At 43.4% G+C, this 21,666-nt stretch overlaps 1 protein-coding gene across 4 annotated transcripts in view; it reads left to right on the top strand.

The window, feature by feature from the left end:
• DLC1 (DLC1 Rho GTPase activating protein) overlaps positions 1-21,666 on the top strand; it is a 369,474-nt gene that overhangs the window by 338,939 nt on the left and 8,869 nt on the right. For all 4 annotated transcript variants that reach the window (XM_030564195.1, XM_030564196.1, XM_030564198.1 and 1 more), the window contains 5 exons: positions 10,627-10,690; positions 13,751-15,177; positions 16,656-16,832; positions 18,827-18,986; positions 19,213-19,411. In XM_030564195.1, the coding sequence (XP_030420055.1) occupies positions 10,627-10,690; positions 13,751-15,177; positions 16,656-16,832; positions 18,827-18,986; positions 19,213-19,411 (2,027 nt within the window). The remainder of the gene's footprint in view (positions 1-10,626; positions 10,691-13,750; positions 15,178-16,655; positions 16,833-18,826; positions 18,987-19,212; positions 19,412-21,666) is intronic.

Raw genomic sequence — 21,666 nt, 5'->3', positions numbered from 1 at the left:
AGAGAAGTTTGTACCTGTGGTGCAATTCTATGCTGTCCTCCCAGGACAAGGGAGAGAAAAAGGCAGAAGCTAGAATAGAAAGCACTTCAGAAATATCTAAAATGATTTAAGATGAGACACAGTAAAGGAAAATTAAGTTCACTTCACGTTCATTGAGAACAAACCATGTCATGTAAGTGAACATTTCACACACAAGATGCAATATACTGCATTTCAAGTGCTCATTTATATGCTCTGTAATCTGTAAGGCCATTTAACAGAAAGTACAGTGATTTTTATTTTTTTATTATTTTTTTTAAATAAACACAGGGAATTCCCAGAAATGTAGTCTTTCCTTGCCAGGAAAAAAAAATATGTAGCCAAGCCAGTGTATTTTGGATTCAACGCTCTCCCGCTTAAGTATTATCTTAACCTGGATTTTTATATTTATATGAGAGAAAAGTGGCTCTCTCTATCTCACTGAATGAAAGTAAGACTATTTTCTGTATTAAGCTATGACATTCCCTGCTAATGTGATCCATAAAGTTAGGTTCTGCTTTTGTAGCCTTCTACCTTAAGGATAAGTTACAAATCTTTAGGAAATGGAATCAGATCAAAGTAACCAGCTCAAAAAGACATATTTTTTGTGAAAGTAGCCAGTGTTTTATATGGCTGTTGTTGTAAAATAGCTAATTTGCTTTAGTCTTCAAAATGTAATATACAATGTAATTTGCTTATTAGCCTAATGGGATTACTAAATACAGTAATTAAACCAAAGACACTGGTTTTGAAGGCTATAACATGGTTTTGAAGCCATTGTGATTTGATCTGTCAGTATTGTACAAATGAAGAAGAATGTTTTTGATTTAAGTAAAAAATGTTGGAGATGTATTCAGATTCTGATAACCATAAAATAAAACTAAATAACTCCATAGAGCAACTCTGAAATCAGAATTTGGCTACATATCCTTTATAAATATTGTCCCATATTAATAGGTCACCAAATTCTATATTCCTTTAGGGTTCCATCATACTCCCTTGGTTAACTTTTTAAGTCAATTAAATATCTTTGGCTAGACTACCTCTAGCTAATGTGGTTTGGAATCTATATGCTATATTTCTTCATGCTTTTTGCATTTATTTTGACTGATCTAAAGACACTTTGTAAGCATCATAATGATTAATTTAGGAAAGGGCTTACAGCTGTTGTCACAGAGCCATAAATCTGTCACTAGATCTTGGCTGAAAATCTTAGCAGTTGAGAATTCTCTTGCATTTTTAGCACAATGTTCAGTTAACACCCAAATGCAATTGACAGTAACAAAGTAATGGGAGGTGTGTGTGTATGTGTGTGTGTGTGACTTCTTGTGCCCTGGGCTGAGAATATAACTCTCCATGTCAACTGGTGTGCTACTAGCAATCCTTGATGTCGTCTTATGTTTATTGCACATTTTACAAGGAAATTAAATCAGAACATACATTTTGAAAACAGACAGTAGAAGTGATCAGAATTACACATAATTTAATGCAGCACTTCAAATAACTTCTCCTACCTGAAGAACAGGGACACACAACTTAATAAACAGCAGTTTATAATTTGAGCACCAGCAAAATTTTAATCCCAGACTGATTGTGTAAATACGATTCCCTATTGAGAACTATAACATGGAGAGATGTCAAGGAATGTAGTGCTAAGTATTTGCTGCAAAACTTTTGGTAAATACTTCACTCTGAAAATCTATAATACCTGCCTTACTTCAAAGGGAGGCATTATTATTTGTATACACTAAAGATTAGTGATTTACAGCTGGGTATGAAGAAAAGGTCCCTCCCTCCCAATAGTTTACAATCTAAGCGCCCCATCTGCTACAGACTCAGTGGGATCTGCACATGCTAAGCACCTCTGAGAATCAGGCCATCAAATTAGTTGCCTAAACAGGAACTTAGGTGCCCACTCTTAATTTTTTAAAATTTGAATGCTTGACTTAACTCTTTAAATTGGACCCAGTATTGACATTTTAGCAGGAATAGGCCCAAACCAAACTTCTGGATCCAAACACCTCCAAATTTAAGGGCGGCCCAGTTTCAGATCCCAATTTTATCATTTGAGCAGATCTCTAATTTGTATATGCTGCTCAAACCTGAATGTTAGTAGTTTTTTGTGGAAAGGTTGAATGTTGCCACTGTGTTACTGGCTTCCCTGAGCAACTTAAACCACTAGATAAAATGGAGATTATAGAGATAGCATACAGTGCTCATGATACTTAGTAGCAACACAGTGGAAATAATTAGAAAATAGTCTGTTCCTGATCATGAAACATATGGTTAGGAGATAACATCAGGGATTATATCCTAATCTGCCAGGAATGCTTCAGGTGGTTACAGTCTGCAAAGCCCTGTTTGTTTGTTTCTTAAAAAGTTCTGTAGAGTAGTGACTAGGAATTTATCTTCAAAGGGATACTGGGCACACAATTTGTGGACAATTTCTATACTGGGGAGAAAAGTCAGAAGAGTCTGTGCTCACTAGAGAACATTCCCCTCTAGAGCCTGGAATGGAACCTGTGATTTCTGAGTCTCACCACTCCTCTGCTGTCAGCAGATACCTGTGAAATCCATTGGCAATATGTCTCAATGCTCTGATGCCAAGTACTCTGAAAAAATCAGGTCTTAAGTGTATCAAATTTGGCCCCCCAAATCAGTGGACACTTTTTTTTACCTTAATCTTCCTGTGCCTCAATTCCCCAGAGGAAATGAACAGAACAGATAATCATCCAGTGATCCATCCCATTGCCCATTCCCAGCTTCTGGCAAATTATTCAGAGTAGTGTGCCAGAAATAAGCCCTAAGGCCACACATTGAACAATGAGGAGAAAACAAAATATTGACTAGCTGCTCATTAAGTGAGCACAGTCCATCCTGTGCACTGAATGAGGTAGGGGTCCTATGGAAGAATAGTATGTGACTATATAATGCATATACACAACGGGACTGAATTAAGGTTGCAGAGGCAACATTAATCTCAGCATTTCATACCTTTTGAGTGCTTGATTTTTATAACCTGAATAATTGTGTGTGTGTGTGTGTGTGTGTGTGTGTGTGTGTGTGTGTGTGTGTGTGTGTGTGTGTGTGTGTGTATTCAATCAGTAGAACTACTTGCATATGGTGCCTTACTCTATAACGTGATTAAAGGTTTCAGCGTCTCAACTGCTTTAAACAAGCTGGATGTGTGATTATGGGGCTGTTAAATGAAACACATAGATCTGAGACATCTCTGTAGAGCATTTAGATTTTGAAAAGGAGACTGTTTTTATAATGAAAACGTGTCAGATCTGAAACAGATTCTTTACATGCCTGGTTGTTCCTGTAACTGATCTCATTTATAAAGGGATGATCTTAACTTGCTTTCATATTTGTGTTTGTTAGGGGTTGGGCTGTTTTGTTGTTTTTTAAAAGGATCTGTATAGAAATAGTCTCTACACTTTTATCTCATTCAGCTGTCCAAGAGTTTTTATTTTAAATGGGGGGAGAGCAGGCTACAATATAATCATTGTGAAATCAAAGACACCCTTATCAGTCAGGCTCTAAATATGTTTTCCCTGACAGATCAAAGTGGTCAGGCTAGTTAAATGCAACAGGCTGGAAATAGATAAAGCCTGATATGGGGACTCAGTGGCAGCTTTTTTGCTGTATGAGGCAAATGCTTCAATACTGTAAAATTCACAGATTGTTACATGAAACAGAACTGAAGACCAAGTCAGTATGCCTTGGATTGAGGCCCAGGAGTTCTAAATTATAAACCAAAAGTTAAAGAAAAGCCAAGTAGTGTTTACTCCTCTAGAAGATATTACAGTGACCTGTGTTTTGAGTAATGTAACATTTTATCCACAATAGTGCAGGTATGCTTTTAAAAAAGCTAGTTTAGTTGTTTGCAGCTAAAAACTTAGGTTTTAACTTTTATTTAAAATATGAATTCCTTCTTCAAAATTAAATGAACAATTGCTGTTATGCAATCCAAAAAGGAGGGTTAATCACAATCAAATAGCCAGGCCCTGTTGTAAAAGTTATTTGTGAACAACTCTGTTACAGTTTTTGTGTGTTTTGTTTTTCTTTCATGTTGATAGCTTACAAAACTGCACTGACTATATAACATGAGCACAATGCAGGTCATCCAAAAAAGAGATTCAAAATATCACATCAGTGTTTTGCAAGAGAAAAATGTCCCCTATAACATTTTGAGAGGAAATCAGAGACAGAGTGTGAGGGAGGAATTAAAAAATAATACATTTGAATACACTCTTCAGACAAAATTGTTTTGAATCTTACTCTATGTAGACTCGGGTAATGGCTGAACCTGCTTTTTCATTAAGGCAGCAACACTTTCATGTGTGTACGTCCCTCCTCAGGGTTTGTTGTATTTGGGGAGGAAAAAATCTGTTTGGTAAGGCATCACGCACCAGAATGTCAGCTTCCCCCTGATACTTGCCTGAAGACCAGTAAACCTTATTCTGCTCTCCATTACACAACCAGGAGTAACTGCAATGAAGCCAATGAAGTTACACAAGGGTCAAGCTGGTGTAAGTGGAATCAAACTCAGCAAGTTTCATTGCACCGTGTAATTACTCTGAAGACAACATGGAGTGATGTTTTGGAATGGGGTTGTGCACTGTAATCTTTGTCACTTGGAGACAGGACAGTCTGTTGCAAAGGGGCACAGGACTGAGAGTCAAGACCTGGGTTCTACTCCCAGTTCCCCATTTGTAGATGGGAATAATGCCACCCCTTTGTTTTGTAGGGGTGTTGTGAAAATAAATAGCAATGTTTCTGAGACACTTAGGCCTTGTCTACACTACAGAGTTGCAGCGCTGGTGAGGGGGTTACAGCGCTGCAACGTAGGTGGTGTACACACTTGCACAGCACGGCCAGCACTGCAACTCCCTGTTTGCAGTGCTGGCTGTACACCCGGTCGAGCCTCGGGTGTAGAGGATCCAGCGCTGGTGATCCAGCGCTGGTCAGCAAGTGTAGACACCCACCAGCATTTTTATTGACCTCCGTGGCATTAGCAGGTATCCCAGCATACCTTAGAAGCCTCTCTGGTAATCATGCAAACTCCACTGCCCTGGGCTCACCTGACCCCTCCTTTAAATGCCCCGGGAATTTTAAAAATCCCCTTCCTGTTTGCTCAGCCAGGTGTGGAGTGCAATTAATCAATCAATCACTCAGTGACCATGCCTCCACGCACCAAACGAGCCCCAGCATGGACCAATGCAGAGCTGCAGGACCTCATAAGTGTTTGGGGAGAGGAGGCTGTGCAAGCACAGCTGCGCTCCAGAAGGAGAAATTATGATACCTATGGGCAGATATCGCAGTCGTTGATGAGAAGGGGCCATGAATGGGACGCGTTGCAGTGCAGGGTCAAAATTAAAGAGCTGAGGAGTGCTTACTGCAAAGCTCGTGAGGGAGATCGCCGCTCAGGAGCTGCCCCCACGACCTGCCGTTTTTACCAGGAGCTGGGTGCCATACTTGGGTGTGACCCAACTGCCAATCCTAGGAGCACGATGGAGAGTTCAGAGCAGGGAGAAGTGGGGGAGGTTGTAGAGGACCCGAACAGTGAGGCTACTGGCGTGGAGGGAGACACCCCGGAGTCCCAGTACACATGCAGCCAGGAGCTCTTCTCAAGCCAGGAGGAGGCTAGCCAGTCACAGCAGCAGGAAGTTGATGGTGAGGCAGAAACTGAGGATCATGCTCGGGGTAAGTAGATTTTTATGTTTTGGGAGAGGAGGGTTTTGGGTATGGCTGCCTGCATGCATGCCTAAACGTGGAATAGCCCATTGATTTGCTCTATCACGTCTCTGTAATCTGCCTCGGTAATCTCTTGAAAAGTTGCAGCAAGAGCGTTTGCAATTTGCTTTCTCAAGTTGATCGGGAGAGCCACCGTTGTCCCTGTCCCGGTCAGGCTAACTCTTCCGATCCACTGTGCAGCGAGGGGTGGGGAGACCATGGCTGCACACAGGCAAGCTGCATAGGGGCCAGGGCGGTATCCACATTCCTGTAGAAGACCCTCCCTCTCTTCCCAGGTAACACGCAGCAGTGATATGTCTGGCAGTAGGAAACCCTGTTGAGAATTTAGGGATACTTTAGTGCAGGGCACCAGGTTCGCGTTTCCCCAGCCCATTGCGCTCAGTTGTTAAACCCCCCCCCAGCACGTAGCCAGTCACGTGGTGTGCTCCGGTGTTCCCCCCCCCAGCACGTAGGCATCCATGCGGTGTGCTCTGGTGTTATGCACCCCCCTCCAAGCAGGCATCCAGCACCGCGGTGTGCTCCGGTGTTCCCCACCCCCCCTCCCAGCACGTAGGCATCCACGCGGTGTGCTCCGGTGCTATGCACCCCTCTCCAAGCAGGCATCCAGCACCGCGGTGCGCTCCGGTGTTCCCAACCCCCCCCTCCAAGCAGGCATCCAGCACCGCGGTGCTTTCCCCCCCCCCCACCAGCAGGACGGCGTGAACGCGGACCAAAGAACAACCCCCCCCCCCCAGCAGCTCACCACCTTCCTGTTCACTACTGTCCCCTCTTCAGGACACCAGCTACCTCCTGTACCCATTGCTGATAAACCCCAGTGACCCATTGGTCAATTCCCACTCCCAAGGGGAAATCGGGGCAAAACCACTCACCCCGTTGCTCGCCATGACTTAGCTTCCCTGCCCTCTCTGTGTTATGTGAGATGTTTTAGAAGGATGCTACCAAAAGTCTAAAAAGTCCTTCAATGTGTGATGATAAACAATGTAGCCTCTGTGTATTACATGGTTCTATCTCTCTTTTTTTCTAGTGACCTTGACTACTGCAGCCGGATCACCGGCCTCACGTAGGTTGCAGAACTTGAGATGGAATCCTAGAAAATCAAAAGAGGAATTGATCAAATCTGTTATGAGCCACTACAACAGAGAAAGTAGGAAGACACAGGAATGGAGAGAGAAGATGTATGAATGGAGACAGAGTGTACATGAATGGAGGCAAACAGAAAGCAGGAGAAAGGAATTGTCTGCCAGAAAAACCACAAAGCAGATAAGCCTCCTGGCTCGCCAAACTGAGTCTTTCGAGTCTCTTGTAGCCATGCAGACAAATATGTACCGTTGTAACCCACAGCCCTCCCAAAGCCCTCTTCCTTGTTCCCCAGTATTTCCACAAAACAACTTTCTCCAGCAGCCAGTTCCTTATTATCCCCAGCTGCCCCCAACACCTGTACGATCACCTATCAGCCCTGATAACTATAATTCTTACCCTGTTCACTCCACCCCCATTATTCTGCAGCATAGTAATCCTGAAGTGCAGCAGACATTGAATAGTGATCAAAATAGGACATATTCAAACCTGTGAATGTACTGTCCACCACCCCAACCCCCTGGCCTGTTATGTACTGTATGTTGAATAAAGGTTTTTTTTCTTTTTCACTACGTTATATTATTGCTGGAAGTGGTAAATATTATACACCAAGGTAAAGCAAAGCACATCAAATGCATCAAACATTACTGTTGGCTCTCAGCATCAAATTGCTCCCTTAAAGCATCCCTAATCCTTGAAGCCCTTTCCTGGGCCTCCCTATTAGCCCTGCTCTCTGGCTGAGCAAACTCATCCTCTAGGCGACGAACCTCGGAGGTCCATTCCTCACTGAATCTTTCACCCTTCCCTTCACAAATATTATGGAGGGTACAGCACGCGGATATAACAGCGGTGATGCTGCTTTCCACCAAATCTAGCTTCCCATAAAGACAGCCCCAGCGGGCTTTCAAACGGCCAAAAGCACACTCCACAGTCATTCTGCACCGGCTCAGCCTGTAGTTGAACTGGTCCTTGCTCCTGTCAAGCTTCCCTCTATATAGTTTCATGAGCCAGGGCATTAAGGGGTAAACGGGGTCTCCAAGGATCACAGTGGGATTTCGACGTCCCCTACTGTGATCTTGCGGTCTGGGAAAAAAGTCCTGGCCCTCAGCCTCCTGAACAGGGAACTGTTCCTAAAGATGCGTGCATCGTGCACTTTTCCAGGCCATCCTGAGTAAATGTCAGTGAAACGCCCACGGTGATCCACAAGCGCTTGCCGAACCACGGAGAAATACCCCTTGCGATTAACGTACTCTGATGCCAGGTGGGGTGGTGACATAATAGGAATATGCGTCCCATCTATTGCCCCTCCACAGTTAGGGAACTCCATTTCTGCAAAGCCATCCACAATGTCCTGCACGTTCCCAAGAGTCACGGTTCTTCTTAGCAGGGTGCGATTAATGGCTGTGCAAACTTGCATCAGCACCATTCCGACTGTAGACTTTCCCACTCCAAACTGGTTCGCCACCGATCTGAAGCAGTCTGGAGTTGCCAGCTTCCAGATTGCAATAGCCACCCGCTTCTCCACTGGCAGGGCAGCTCTCAATCTCATGTCCCTGCGCCGCAGGGCAGGGGCGAGCTCAGCACACAGTGCCATGAAAGTGGCTTTTCTCATCCGAAAGTTCTGCAGCCACTGCTCGTCATCCCAGGATTGCAGGACGATGTGATCCCACCACTGAGTGCTGGTTTCCCGAGCCCAAACGCACCAGTCCACGGAGCTGAACACGTCTGTTACTGCCACAAGCAATTTACTGTCTTCACAGTGAGGCGATTCAATATCATCATCTGACTCCTCATTGTCCCTGTCACTCTCATTTTGCAGCTGAAGGAATAGCTCCACTGCCATGCGTGATGTGCTGGCAACATTCATCAATAAGGTCGTCAGCTGCTCAGGCTCCATTTATAACAAAAATCGCAGAAAAAGTGCTGTAGAATCACAATGCCGCCAAACTGCTAGGAATGTGTAGCAAAGCACCACGGGGCGTTGGAACAGGAAGCAGAAAGACACTCACACTTCCTTCCCCTTCCCACAAGCCACAGCGCCGAAATGGGACGAGGTGCTCTGTGGGATAGCTGCCCACAACGCACCACTCCCAACAGCGCTGCAAGTGCTGTAAATGTGGCCACACTGCAGCGCTGGTTGCTGTAAGTGTGGCCACTCTGCAGCGCAGGCCCAATACAGCTGTACTAACACAGCTGTAACTACCAGCGCTGCAAAACTGTAAGTGTAGACATGGCCTTAGATGCTACAGTGACAAGCCATAGGAAAGTACACGAGGAAATTATTCTGTCTTCAGAGCAGGGTTTGACTAGTGTGCTGAAAACAAGGCCTAGAACCATCCATTGAAGGATGAGGAAAACATTCTGCCCTTGATTTGCTGCATGACCTTGGTTTTGAGCAAGGCTCTGTACCTGTGTTTCATCTTTATCCCATAACTGGATCCTCAGTTTCTTAAGGGCCTGATCCTTCACCACTGAAACCAGTAAAAGCTTTGCCATAAACTTCAGTAGGTGCCAGGTCAAACCCCATTCAAAAACCCTTGTCTGTGCAAACGGTGGGCAGAAAGTGAAGGAGATTGGTGGTTCATCCTCTAGGCATAACTAAGTTATTACATAAAAGTAACAAGACTCATCCCAGATACCTCTACATATCAGTACTTTCCTTTCAGTTTCTTTTTTTTTTAAACTAAGGGTATATCAGCTTCTCCAAATTTAGCTTAAAATATGTCAACATTGTAAAATAAAGATCTACATTTTAAACTGGAGTGTTTATATGCTTGATTCTGCTCTCAATGAACTCCATGGCTAATTTATCAGTGGACTAAGAAAGGTCAAATTACTCTTCTTTAAACTGTTTGCACTCGGGGCCTGATCCGACTCCACTGAATTTAATGGAAAGAATTCCATTGACTTCAATGGGCACTAGATCAACAGCCAGCCAGTGAAGATTATACAAAAAGATGCATATAATACCTTAAGGTATGCAGATAAAAGTGCATTTCATGGGGAGCCTGGTTAATTATAGGTGCTGTACTCTTACCAAGCAACGAATTTTATTTTTGTTTAAGTTTATTTTATTTTGAGAGCCACAGTCTTAGGTATGAAAGAAATTGTACAGACTTGGAAGGAAGAACAAGGTCTGTGATTTTTTATTTTATTTTTTTTATTTTTTTTTTTGGAACAGATTAGCAGAGTTGTCCTGGGGCTGTCTTGAAAGTAATTATATTACACAACACAGGAACAAAATAGGCACCTGATGTGTGGAAAATTAGTTTTCCTCTTTGAGGTATCAGCTAGAAGGGTAAAAAATTAAAGCAACAGCAGGCTACATTACAACCACAATTGCAGAGAAGCACTTTCTTTGTACCTAATTCTCAGTTTGTCAGGATAATTTGCTTCAGGATTATATGTAAAAATATAGTTGATATTAAGCAATAATTATTAGTAATTCATTAATTTAAAAACACTTTCAAACTTGGTCTGTCTCTACACAATTTGGACTCTTCAGTTATTCACTTCCCTCTCATTGACTAGACCCAGGGAACCTACTAAATGCTTATCTACCCGCCACTCTTCTCACCCAGAATTCAGCTGAAGTAATGTGTTAATAATTAAGCATAATAAGTGCTAATTGAGGCTCCCCTTGTGGCTATTTGTATGCAAAAGAGTTTGGAGATAGCCTTCACAAAAGCCTTTTAATTGAAATAGCCAGTGTCACAAAAGTCATGTGCCTGCTGTTGTTAATGTGGTGGGTTTTTGTTTTTTGTTCCACAGGCGCTTAAATACTTTAAATAAATGTGCAGTGATGAAGCTAGAAATTAGTCCACATCGGAAAAGGGTAAGTTGGGTTTTTTTTGTTTTTGTTTTTTTAACATCCTTCATTACAGAACCATTAAAAAAAAAAAAAAGCTGAACATGGTCTTATAGTTTCATCTAACTTAGCTGTAGTGTAAGATTGTTCCTGGGCCAAATTTGGCATCCTTATGCTGGCAAAACACTCTTTACACTTCATTGTGATCTTTTGATTAAGGACTGCAGGATTTGTCCCTGTAACTGAATATACTCATTGACTCAGTTAAATCTTTTACGCACTCTGGGACATGGATGTGAATCATTCTCAACTACTGTGCACTTATGGGGGTCAGCTATAAACACACACGTTCAGCTGTGAAGATGATTCAGTTAGCTCATATGGTGCTGACTGATCAGCATGGACCAGAGTAAATCATCATCTCAGCTAACTTGAGTTGACTTTTCAGAACCATGTTAGAACACCAAAATGCTTTATCATGTAGGCAGGCTCAGGGAGAGCAGAGGACTCCCAGCCTTTCCCAAAAGATGCTCAACTTGCAGAGTTGGGCCCATTACTCCTGTGCTTTTAATCACTGTTTGTTTAAAATACTAATCTAAGCTAAGGCAAAATCTCTGAAGAATAGTGTTAAATAAGCTTGAAGTAGTTTGCACGTTTTGGTAAAGAAATCAGCATGGATTGTAGTTTCTTTGCTATTCACTCAAGAAAATCTCATTAGTCAGTGAGTCTTAACCCACTGCCGTTCAAGGTGAGCAATGATAGAATTTCTAGTTTGGATTTGGTATGATAGTATTTATTAAAAGTTTAGTTGCGCTTGATTTTTAATAATAGGGTATAAATATTGGCATTATAAAACATTATATCCTTGCTTAAGTCCTTAATTGATGGGCAAAGGCATTGTGAAAGATTTTTTTTTTTTGGACACTTTTTTTCTCTTCAGTTCAGTTAAACAGCTGGATAGCAGTCTGAAAACATGTCTGAATGCTAAAGGTCAACAGTAGTTAGAACTGTCCCCTGGAAGTGAGTTGTTGCAGATGAAGTTGACTAAACTTAAGCAATACAAATGATACCCATTCTCATGACAAGAATGCATGCAAATACTCCAAGGGCTCAGTCTCTTATTTTTATTTTTTTTCCCTATCCATTTGTGGTATGTAGCAAAGAAAGTTCAAAGATAACATTTTTGATCATTCTACATTTCCTATATGTATGCTAAGTTTTCTGACTACCAGAAGATTTGTTTCCTGAAATCAAGTCTCTTTCCTGTTTCTGAGCCTGATTAACATCAGAGTGATCAAAATTTTCTACAAAGTCTGGATCTTATGTTTTAGTTTGGACCCATTTCTGGTTTTGACTCAAGCATCAGTGGAGTAATATACAAATATAGGGCCAAATTCCACTTTTGTTGACTTAACTGCGACCAGGATTTGGCTCTTAAGCCCTGTTTACATGAGCAAAATTACCTGTTGCTGACAGGGTGTCAGCAATGGGTGCATCTATCTGAATGAATACTGTTTTCTTGGTCTTCCTTGTAGTCAAATTATTTTTAACGCCAACTGAGTGGCACCCATTGTCAGCCATAGGTAATTTTCCTGTTCTAGGCAAACTTCTCCATTGTTTCCTTACTCATGATAGAATCTTAAGTTTCGGCATCTGGAACACAAAGTGCAGTGTGTCCTTTATGCACTGTAAATACGTGTGTTTGTAATCAAACACGAGTACTGGTTTTTTGTTTCCCCCCCCCCCGGCTTTGTGAAGTGTCATATGACTAAAAAGGGAACTGGAGCTAGGGGAAGACACCCCATTAGAGGCTACATGAATAAAGCCCTCTGAATGATCATTTATTAGCCAGAGAATAAACTTAATAGTTCTTGTGTTCCTTATCTAACAAATGGCTTCTGTGGGGGGTTTTGTTTTTGTTGTGGTAGTGCTGGGGGGTGTTTTTTGGTTTTGGTTTGTTACTTTCTGTCTTCTTAAGGAAAACAATTTAAACAAACAAACTGGAACTTTGGCACATATTAACTATGTAGAAGACTAGCTTTGGCAAGCTTACCTGTTGTTCTTTGTTCAGCACCAAATGTGTATCCTGCATTACTTCGGTGTGTTAAAATAGTTCTCCTTTTAGTTCTGGTCTGCCAACTTGTGTGTCATATGATCTTCTCCATGTAGATGGAAGAGAAGTGTGTTGGTCATACAAGATCATTCCTGTGCAGTAAAAGGTTGAGGCTTAAGTGGCAATGTTGAAACATACCCTCAGGCGCTGCCCATACATCAAGTATATCAGTGAAAAGGTTACTGACAATTTACTTGTGTTATACACTGTTGCTGGCATTTGCTGCTCAGTATCTATGAAGTAATGTTAAAATTGCCTGGAGCTAGTCTGAAGTAGAAACTTCACAGGACAATCTTAGTGGCAGCTGCTGGGTTATAGGGAGAGGAAAGGACCAGGTAAGAGCCTGGAGACATTAAACTCTGGCAGTGTAATAGGTTCTCTTGCTATCTCATTAGTCACAGTTATAAGACCATTTAAGCTTCAAGGATGGGTAAGAAGTTAAGCTACTACAATTCAGAATGTCTGAGAAGCATCTGTTTATTGCAAAGGAGAATATAAACAGAGCCACTATCAACAGAGTAACATTGGAGAGAGACTTGAGTGAGACCTGCCCCTCACTGACTCCAGTTTAAAATGTTATGCATGCCAGGAATTTCCACTGATCTCAAGGGTATCCACTGTGACCAATTAATTAAAAGCCTAGAGATACTGGGGTTTGTTGAAAAGAGCAATTTAAGGCAGATTATATTTATTTGCTCAGTTTGCTTTATCTACAAGACGGCTTTGAAATGAACTTCAAGCATATATTTTCATCTATGTAAAAAAATTGTCTAAGATATATTGCATATTATATGTTATCATTAACTATGATTGGCTTAAAAGGCCCAATCGTGCTCTCTTTGAAGCCCATGGCTGTTTTGATATTAACTTAAATGATAGCAAGATCACACACTTAAGTATACTCACTGAAAAGACTTCACTATCATCACTACCAGTTTGCCATTATACCTTATGGATGCTCTCTTTGCTTGCAGAGTGAAGATTCTGATGAAGATGAGCCTTGTGCAATAAGTGGTAAATGGACCTTTCAAAGGGACAGCAAGAGGTGGTCCAGGCTTGAGGAGTTTGATGTCTTCCCTCCAAAACAGGATTTGAATCCCTCATCCCCAGAAGCGCCTCTCCTGACGAACGCAGCTAGCCATGAAAGCGTGCTGACAGACCTCAGCGAGCGTCAGGAGGTAGCTTCCATTCACAGCACCAGCAGCACTAGTAGCCACCAAGTCACCCTCCAGAGCGAGGCAACCACCACCAGAACAAACTCAGTCGTTAGTGTTTGCTCATCAGGCCACTTCATAACGAATGATGATTCCTTCAGTAGCTTGCCCTCGCCTAAGGAGCTGTCTAGCTTCAGCGTCAACATGAAAGCCAATGAAAAGAATGCCAGGTCTAAAACGAAGAGCCTGTTAAAGAGGATGGAGAGCCTGAAAATCAAGAGCTCTCACCATGGCAAAAATAAAGCCCCTTCCAAGCTGGGTCTTATTATCAGTGGGCCCATCCTGAAAGAAGGCCTGGATGAGGACAAGCTAAAACAGTTTAACTGCATGGAAATTTCTACCCTCAATGGCAATCATATTAATGTCCCCATGGTACGAAAAAGGAGCGTCTCCAATTCCACCCAGACCAGCAGTAGTGGCAGTCAGTCTGAGACAAGCAGCGCTGTCAGCACACCCAGCCCCGTCACAAGAACACGCAGCCTCAGTGCGTATAATAAAAGGGTGGGAATGTACCTCGAAGGCTTCGACCCCTTCAACCAATCAACCTTCGGTGATGTCATGGAGCAGAACTTTAAGAACAGGGGAAGTTTTGCAGAAGACACTGTTTTTTTTATCCCTGAAGACCACAAGCCAGGTACTTTTCCCAAAGCCCTCTCCAATGGTAACTTCTCCCCATCACAGAGCAACTCTTCAGTGAACTGGAGAACTGGGAGCTTTCATGGACATGGCCATCTCTCCCTCAGGAAGGAGAACAGTGCAGAAAGCTCCAAGGAACTGAGCACTGGGAAAAGGCGCAACTCCTCTAGCTCAGTGGGCAGCCGCCTTAGCATTTATGACAATGTACCAGGCTCAATTCTGTATTCCAGTACAGGTGACTTGGCAGACCTTGAGAACGAAGACATCTTTCCAGAGCTGGATGATATCCTGTACCATGTAAAAGGGATGCAGAAAATAGTGAACCAGTGGTCAGAGAAGTTTTCAGATGAAGGGGACTCTGATTCAGCACTAGATTCGGTTTCCCCATGCCCTTCCTCTCCGAAGCAGATTCACCTTGATGTAAATAATGATCGAACAACCCCCAGTGACCTTGACAGTACAGGAAATTCCTTGACTGAGACTGAAGAGCCCTCAGGAATGCAGGACAGAAGGGACTCTGGGGTGGGTGCATCACTGACACGGTCCAACAGGTCAGTAACAGGGGCTTCTGCACTAGACCAGAGGTGGGCAAACTTTTTGGCCCGAGGGACACATCTGGGTGGGGAAATTTGTATGCAGGGCCGTGAATGTAGGGCTGGGACAAGGGGTTGGGGGTGCAAGAGGAGGTGCAGAGTGCGGAAGGGGGCTCAGGCAGGGGGTTAGGGTGCAGGAGGGGTTTGGGGTGCAGGCTCCGGCCCAGCGCCACTTGCCTTGAGCAGCTCTGGGGTGGCAGTGGCACACACTGGAGCTAAGGCAGGCTCCCTACCTGCTCTGGCTCCGCACCGCTCCCAGAAGTGGCCAGCATGTCTGGCAGTGGCTCCTGGGGTGGGGTGGGGTGGGGCAAGTGGCTCCGCCGCACGCTGCCCTCGCCTGTGAGTACTACCCCCAACGCTCCCATTGGCTGTGGTTCCCCATTCCTAACCAATGGAAGCTGCAGGGGTTGGTGCCTGCAGGTGAGGGCAGCACACGGAGCCCTGTGTACCATCCTGTCCCCCCACACACACAGGGGGCTGTGGTGCCAGCCACTTCTGGGAGTGGCATGGGGCCAGGGCAGGCAGGGACCCTGCTTTAGCCCTGTTGCACCACAGGGCTGGCAATCCTGCGGGCTGGATTGAAAGCCCTGATGGGCTGGATCCAGCCCGTGGGCCATAGTTTGCCCTCCCCTGCACGAGACCCAATTAAAGCCTTAGCAGAGCAGTAGTTGTGGTGATTAAAGCAAATATGTGACTTTTCCATATCAGTGTCAGAAATTAAGGGTAAGGATAATATTTTTATAGCGCCTTTAATCCAGGATGGTTTCCAACCAAGCCACTTTAAAACAGTGTATTTGTTTATTCAGAATGTGTCCACCACCGAAATGCAACTTTCTGCAGTGCAATGAGAGAGTCATCTCCAGCAACATTAAAATAGTTTTTGGGAGTGGGCAAGGAATAACTTGTCAAACTGAAACTGGGGTGTGTGGGGAATGCAGAATGTAGTTGCCCGAATTTTACATAAGCCAGGATACTAGTGGTGGTATCCCTGCTCTTTCCAAAACAACATCACAAAAGAGACCCCGGCTATGTGGTCAAAGCCTTCATTTTACAACTTGTTCAAAATATGGTACTTCCAACAGCATAGTGCCCCTTTCTACCATATTGTGCAAATCACTGGGAGGTAGTTAGTGCTATCATGGCCATCAGCCCAGATTGTGTGCTCCTACATTAACATCTGGAAATTTTGCCTCATCTACTATATAACAGGAGTTAGGAGTTTCTGATATGTAGTAGATGAGGCAAAATTTCCAGATGTCGTCAGAGAAATCTCAATATGGAATGGAATGTTCTGCTAAATTGCACATTCTTAAACAACACTCATTAGAACGAATGCCCTCCACATCATTAGAGAGAATCCTTTCATTGTGGCTTCTACATGTATCTTCAAAGACACTTCAATAAATTGCCTTTTATTTTCCCCTCCTTTCCTGCAGGCAGAGACTGAGATGTCACAGCTTTCAGAGCTCCCATGGGCTCAGCTTGAGCTCTGTGTCATTACAGATTAATAGCCAGTCTGTGGCACAGATGAACCTACTGCAGAAATACTCTCTTTTGAAGTTAACTGCCCTCCTGGAGAAATACACACCTTCCAATAAGCATGGCTTCAGCTGGTAAGGACCATTCAAATCCTAGGGATTTGCCTGTCATGAATGAATACAGAAAACATCACTAATCCCCAACTATCTTCCCTGTTCCTGTTTACTTGCATCTAATTAACATGCATTCTGTCACCTTCCTGGGAGGGCTCCAGCCTCAGAGGACAATACTAAACCCATTAACCCTTCACTTGTTTTAATGTCATTGGGTGGCAGATACTCATTAATAGGGAGCCACAGAGGGTGGCTGCAATTAGCACAAGAGACACGGGCATGTATTTCAATACAGATGCTCACGGAGCACAGACCAGTTGGCTGTGTTGGGAAAAGTCCAGCTAGAATCCACAGCACAAAGGAGTAATCCTGTATTAAACCAATTGGCACTTAAGGAGACCTATTTCAGTGCAACTTAAGATACCAGAAAACTGTCTTCAAAGTCTACTGCCTTTCTCCTTCATTGGTGGTGTTAATATTATTTATTTAATGCCAGGGCACTTCAGTTGAGTAATTTTCCCTCACTTCTAGTGTGTCGCTATCTAACCACTAACTTTTTTTTATGCTGAATACGTTTTAAAAGAAAAACCCAAATCCAGTTACTTTATTATAAAAACAAAATGAAAAAATTAGCAAGTTTGGAAAAACAGCTGAGTTTTCATGTAGCCACTTCAGGTTTTCGTTACCCAGTCAATATCTTTTGTCAAATTAGTGAAATAGAAAACCTGTTACTGCCATATCTGTATTGCACAGTCTGTGTAACTCTAAAGCAGCAAAAAGTACAATATAGTTCGGGGGGTTCCCTCTTCGTTCTTATGGCCTCCTCCCTTCTCCAGGGCTTGGAGTATTTAACTCCAGCATCAAAGTAGCTCCTGTTCAAAGGCTGTTATTATGTGAGCCATGCTAAATACAGAAGTTGTTTGTTCTGAAAGACAGAAATAAGTATTGACCGGTTATCCCTGCATGCTTCAGATTCTCGGTGGGGATCGTAATGTGTTCTTTCACATTCTGCTGGCATGTTTTTTGACAAAGCAAGTATTATTCACACATATATCAATAGTGCCCCATGTTTAACTATAGTGTAATACAGTTTGATTCTTTTTATTTTTCGTAGAACAGATTAGCCCCCAAAAGCATAATACATTGTTTGTATAGTTGACTATACGTGCAAAAGTTACGTCTCCATTTTCTGTCCTCCGAAGTTTTGTATCCTACATTAACTTTCTCTTTCATTAGCAAGATGATCTCAACACTTTCAAATGCTAAAGGATTTTTTTAATATGAGAAAACACTCTTGAGAATCCAAGAGTAAATAATTCTTTTGAGCTCTGGTAAATTTTTCCTCTGAGTCAAAAGCAAATGGAAAGGTGTCTCATTGAAACTAGGGGTCTAGCAAGGAGGGGGGCAGTCAGTCCCTCAAAGGGATCATTGGAAGAACTGAAATTTTTAGCTGATAAACTCAAATGTATTACATCAGCTTCCTGCTGTTACACATACGGGTGGGTGGTCGGCCTGGCTTGAGAGCTTTATAGACTAAGTGTTGAAATACAAAAAGGTTATTGTTCACATGCCCATCTTTCTTGAGAGACCTAAAGAAGCTACATTATAAAGGGTTGTTGGCCACGGGATTTATTTTGAGTCTACTATAGTTCATCCTGGCTCCTGTTCTACCCCATGGCATTTGTTGTACCAGTGTTGATAGACTAGCACCTCCTATTAATGCTTGTAATCAACATGTAGCCCCCTCCTAACATTAAGCATCATAGAGATGCTCCATTTCCCACCCCCACCTTCTTCTGTAGAAAAGAGTAAATATTTCGTTTTCAATGCTACAAATAAGCCTTTCACATAATATTCACTCTATTAAAGTCTTTCCATTTCACTTTATTTTTTTAGCATGTTACAGCTACTGGAATCTAGAAGCTAGGGGTGGGTGGGTGTGGTGAGAATGCTGTGTATGCTGTGTATGCTGTGCTAACAGCTATGCTTTCTCCTCCTTCTCTCTGCTTAAACAGGGCTGTACCAAAGTTTATGAAAAGGATTAAGGTCCCAGATTATAAAGACCGAAATGTGTTTGGAGTTCCCCTGCCAATTAATGTCCAGCGTACAGGGCAGCCTCTCCCACAGAGCATTCAGCAAGCCATGTGGTACCTCCGCAGCCACTGTTTGGATCAGGTTAGTTTCACTTCACTACCATTCCATTACACTGTCACCGTCCCAGCACTTGATTATTTATTGTTCTTGAGCCAAATCTTCAAGCCCTTATTTCCTTTTTTACTCTAGCCATATTCAAGCACAATTCCCACTGAAGTCAGTGGGTAGCACTGTAGATTTGGCACCTCCTTGGTGGATTTAATGTCTGTGTTTTTTTTCTTCTTTTTAAATATGCAAACACATGTAGGTTGGACTATTCAGGAAATCTGGAGTCAAGTCAAGAATCCAGGCTTTGCGCCAAATGAATGAGAGCGCAACAGACAGCGTTAACTATGAAGGCCAGTCTGCATACGATGTGGCAGACATGCTAAAGCAGTACTTTCGTGATCTACCTGAGCCGCTCATGACGAACAAACTCTCTGAAACGTTCTTACAGATCTACCAATGTAAGTCCTCAGATTCCCAGAGTGAGACAGAAAATTGGGCCCTGGTTTCAGAGAGCTTTGACTTCTGAAGAAATTGCAAATTTGCTTCAAAAATTACTATGTCCTTTTACATCAGGATTGCCCAAACTTGTGATATTCCTTCATTTTGTGTCATTTTATGCCCGATAGTAGCACTCAAACTTATGAAAACACTTTTTAATCGTACAGCTGCCATTTTATCACTTATACTACTGGGGCCTAGGGTGGGATCCACAATGGTACTTAGGCACTTGAGTCCCAGTGTTGGCTCCACTGCAATCCATAAAATTCCTGCCGAACCCTCTTGGCACTTAAACTCCTTTGATGCCTAGGGGCTTGTCTACACAAATAATTGTTTCATGGCATGGTGGGGTGTGACTCTACCGCACACCCGCCTGCCACAGACAAACTATCCCTGTAGACCCTGCTGATGTGCAGTTACAGTTACTTAGTGCACTTTGATCCAGTCCCATTTCAAGGCGGGTTAAGATCAAGGTGGGTGCCCTTAATCAGTGGCCTAGACAGTCATTTTCACACTCTCTAACCCAATGGCTATTTAATTTATCTTCCGTGGAACAGTCATTGGGCTAGAAAGGTGGGGACTCCGGTCCAATCTCCCAGTTCCAATCACTTTTTTTATTTCTCCACAGTGGAATAGCTTCAGCAGGAGAAATTGCAGGAGCCCCACATATGACTATCCCAGAGCTCAGCGGTTAGAGCTCTGTCCTGAGAGCTGGGAGATCATTGTCCAAATCCTTTCTCCCCCTCTGGCAGAGGAAGGAATTTAGTTCTGGGTCTCCCACATCCCAGGCAAGTCCTCTAACCACCAAGTAGAAGTCAAAAGGTGGGTGGTGCTGCTGATGCCAACACCACCACAGCCATTCTGCATAGCACGAGGCAGGTGCCTAACTCATTTAGCAAGAAATATCTTGGGCATCTCAGCAATCTGACTCCAGGTGGCTGGTTCCTGTTCATGGATCAGTAAGTAGAGTTAGGTGCCTATCTCCAAGAAGGGGGCAGGGCTTAGCACACACCTTTCATTGACATATCCTATTAGCTAGCTCTGGTGGCTGGCATGCTGACTCTTTGTGGATTGAACTCTTAGGTGCTTATCATCCTCTACAATGACTAGGGGGAGCCTGTGCCTAACTCGGCTTCGTGGATTGCAGAGTTGTTCCTGTGAGTCTCTCCCCATCCCCCTTCCTGGTGCCTAAAAGTGAGGTGCCATGGCGCTCAGCGTTACAACACTGAAGTCCCTTTGTGGATTCCCCTACACAGCTAGTGTACTGATGGGCGCTCTATACATAGCATGGTTGGAATGATTTCCAAACTCCTTTGTTTTAGCATACAGTGTAGTCTAATTATCTGGAAAGAAACAACTGATCTCCCAGTAGGGTGATTCCCTTCATTTCAGCTTGATAAATTGAGTTCTGTACAGATTGTGTAGGGGGCCTTTTGGTGACTACACAATAGATGATCAGATCACACTCCAATTCCCAATTTTCCCTCTGTGTTGTGCTGTTAAGGTGAGAATACCTAACCGTTCCTTTGGAATGGGCGGGAGTCAGCTATCATAACATTAGATCCTCTGACCTCTTTGGGAGGCCAGGTTGATGGATACATGGACCTTGTGATTTCATGCTCTGTGGTCCCATTGTGTCCTCCTAGGCTCCATGGTAGGGTAGCTCCAATAGAGCTGTGTTGTGAAGGACTCTTCATGCTATCCATCTAGGTTTCATTACTGCCCTTGTCACCATATCTGAATGCCTTACACCGCCTTACCCCAAAACTCTCCAGGAGAATTCTACAGGGCTGAAGGAGATGTGCTAACGCGGACTCACTTAGCACCAACTGATATGATGTGGGATAGGGATGCAGAGGAATGATGGCTGTTCAACCACCCTGGACACCAGCCCTTCAGAGAGATACTTTCTAGTGGCTGGTGGCAAGGGAAGTTTAATATGGTGCTACAAAAACTGCACTCCCCATTCTGTCTCTCCTTCCCCTGGGATTGATCTGCAGGGGTTGCAGCTGCTCTGCCCATAAAAGGGGATGAGCTAGGCCAGAAGTTTTGATATGCTGTCCATAGACAGCAAAATCCTTTGGAAGTTGTTGTAAATTTTTTTTCCATGTGTATGGCCAGAATTTCCCCTTCCCTTGGTATTATGCTTAGCATATTGTATCTGATTGTGCCTGTGCACCACTTGTAAAATGCCTTGAGCTTGTTGTTGAGGGTG

Source organism: Gopherus evgoodei, chromosome 5 (genome assembly GCF_007399415.2).
Source record: "Gopherus evgoodei ecotype Sinaloan lineage chromosome 5, rGopEvg1_v1.p, whole genome shotgun sequence".
In the NCBI taxonomy this organism is placed as follows: domain Eukaryota; kingdom Metazoa; phylum Chordata; order Testudines; family Testudinidae; genus Gopherus; species Gopherus evgoodei.
The sequence above is the reverse complement of the archived record's forward strand: the minus strand, read 5'-3'. Positions and strand labels throughout refer to the sequence as shown.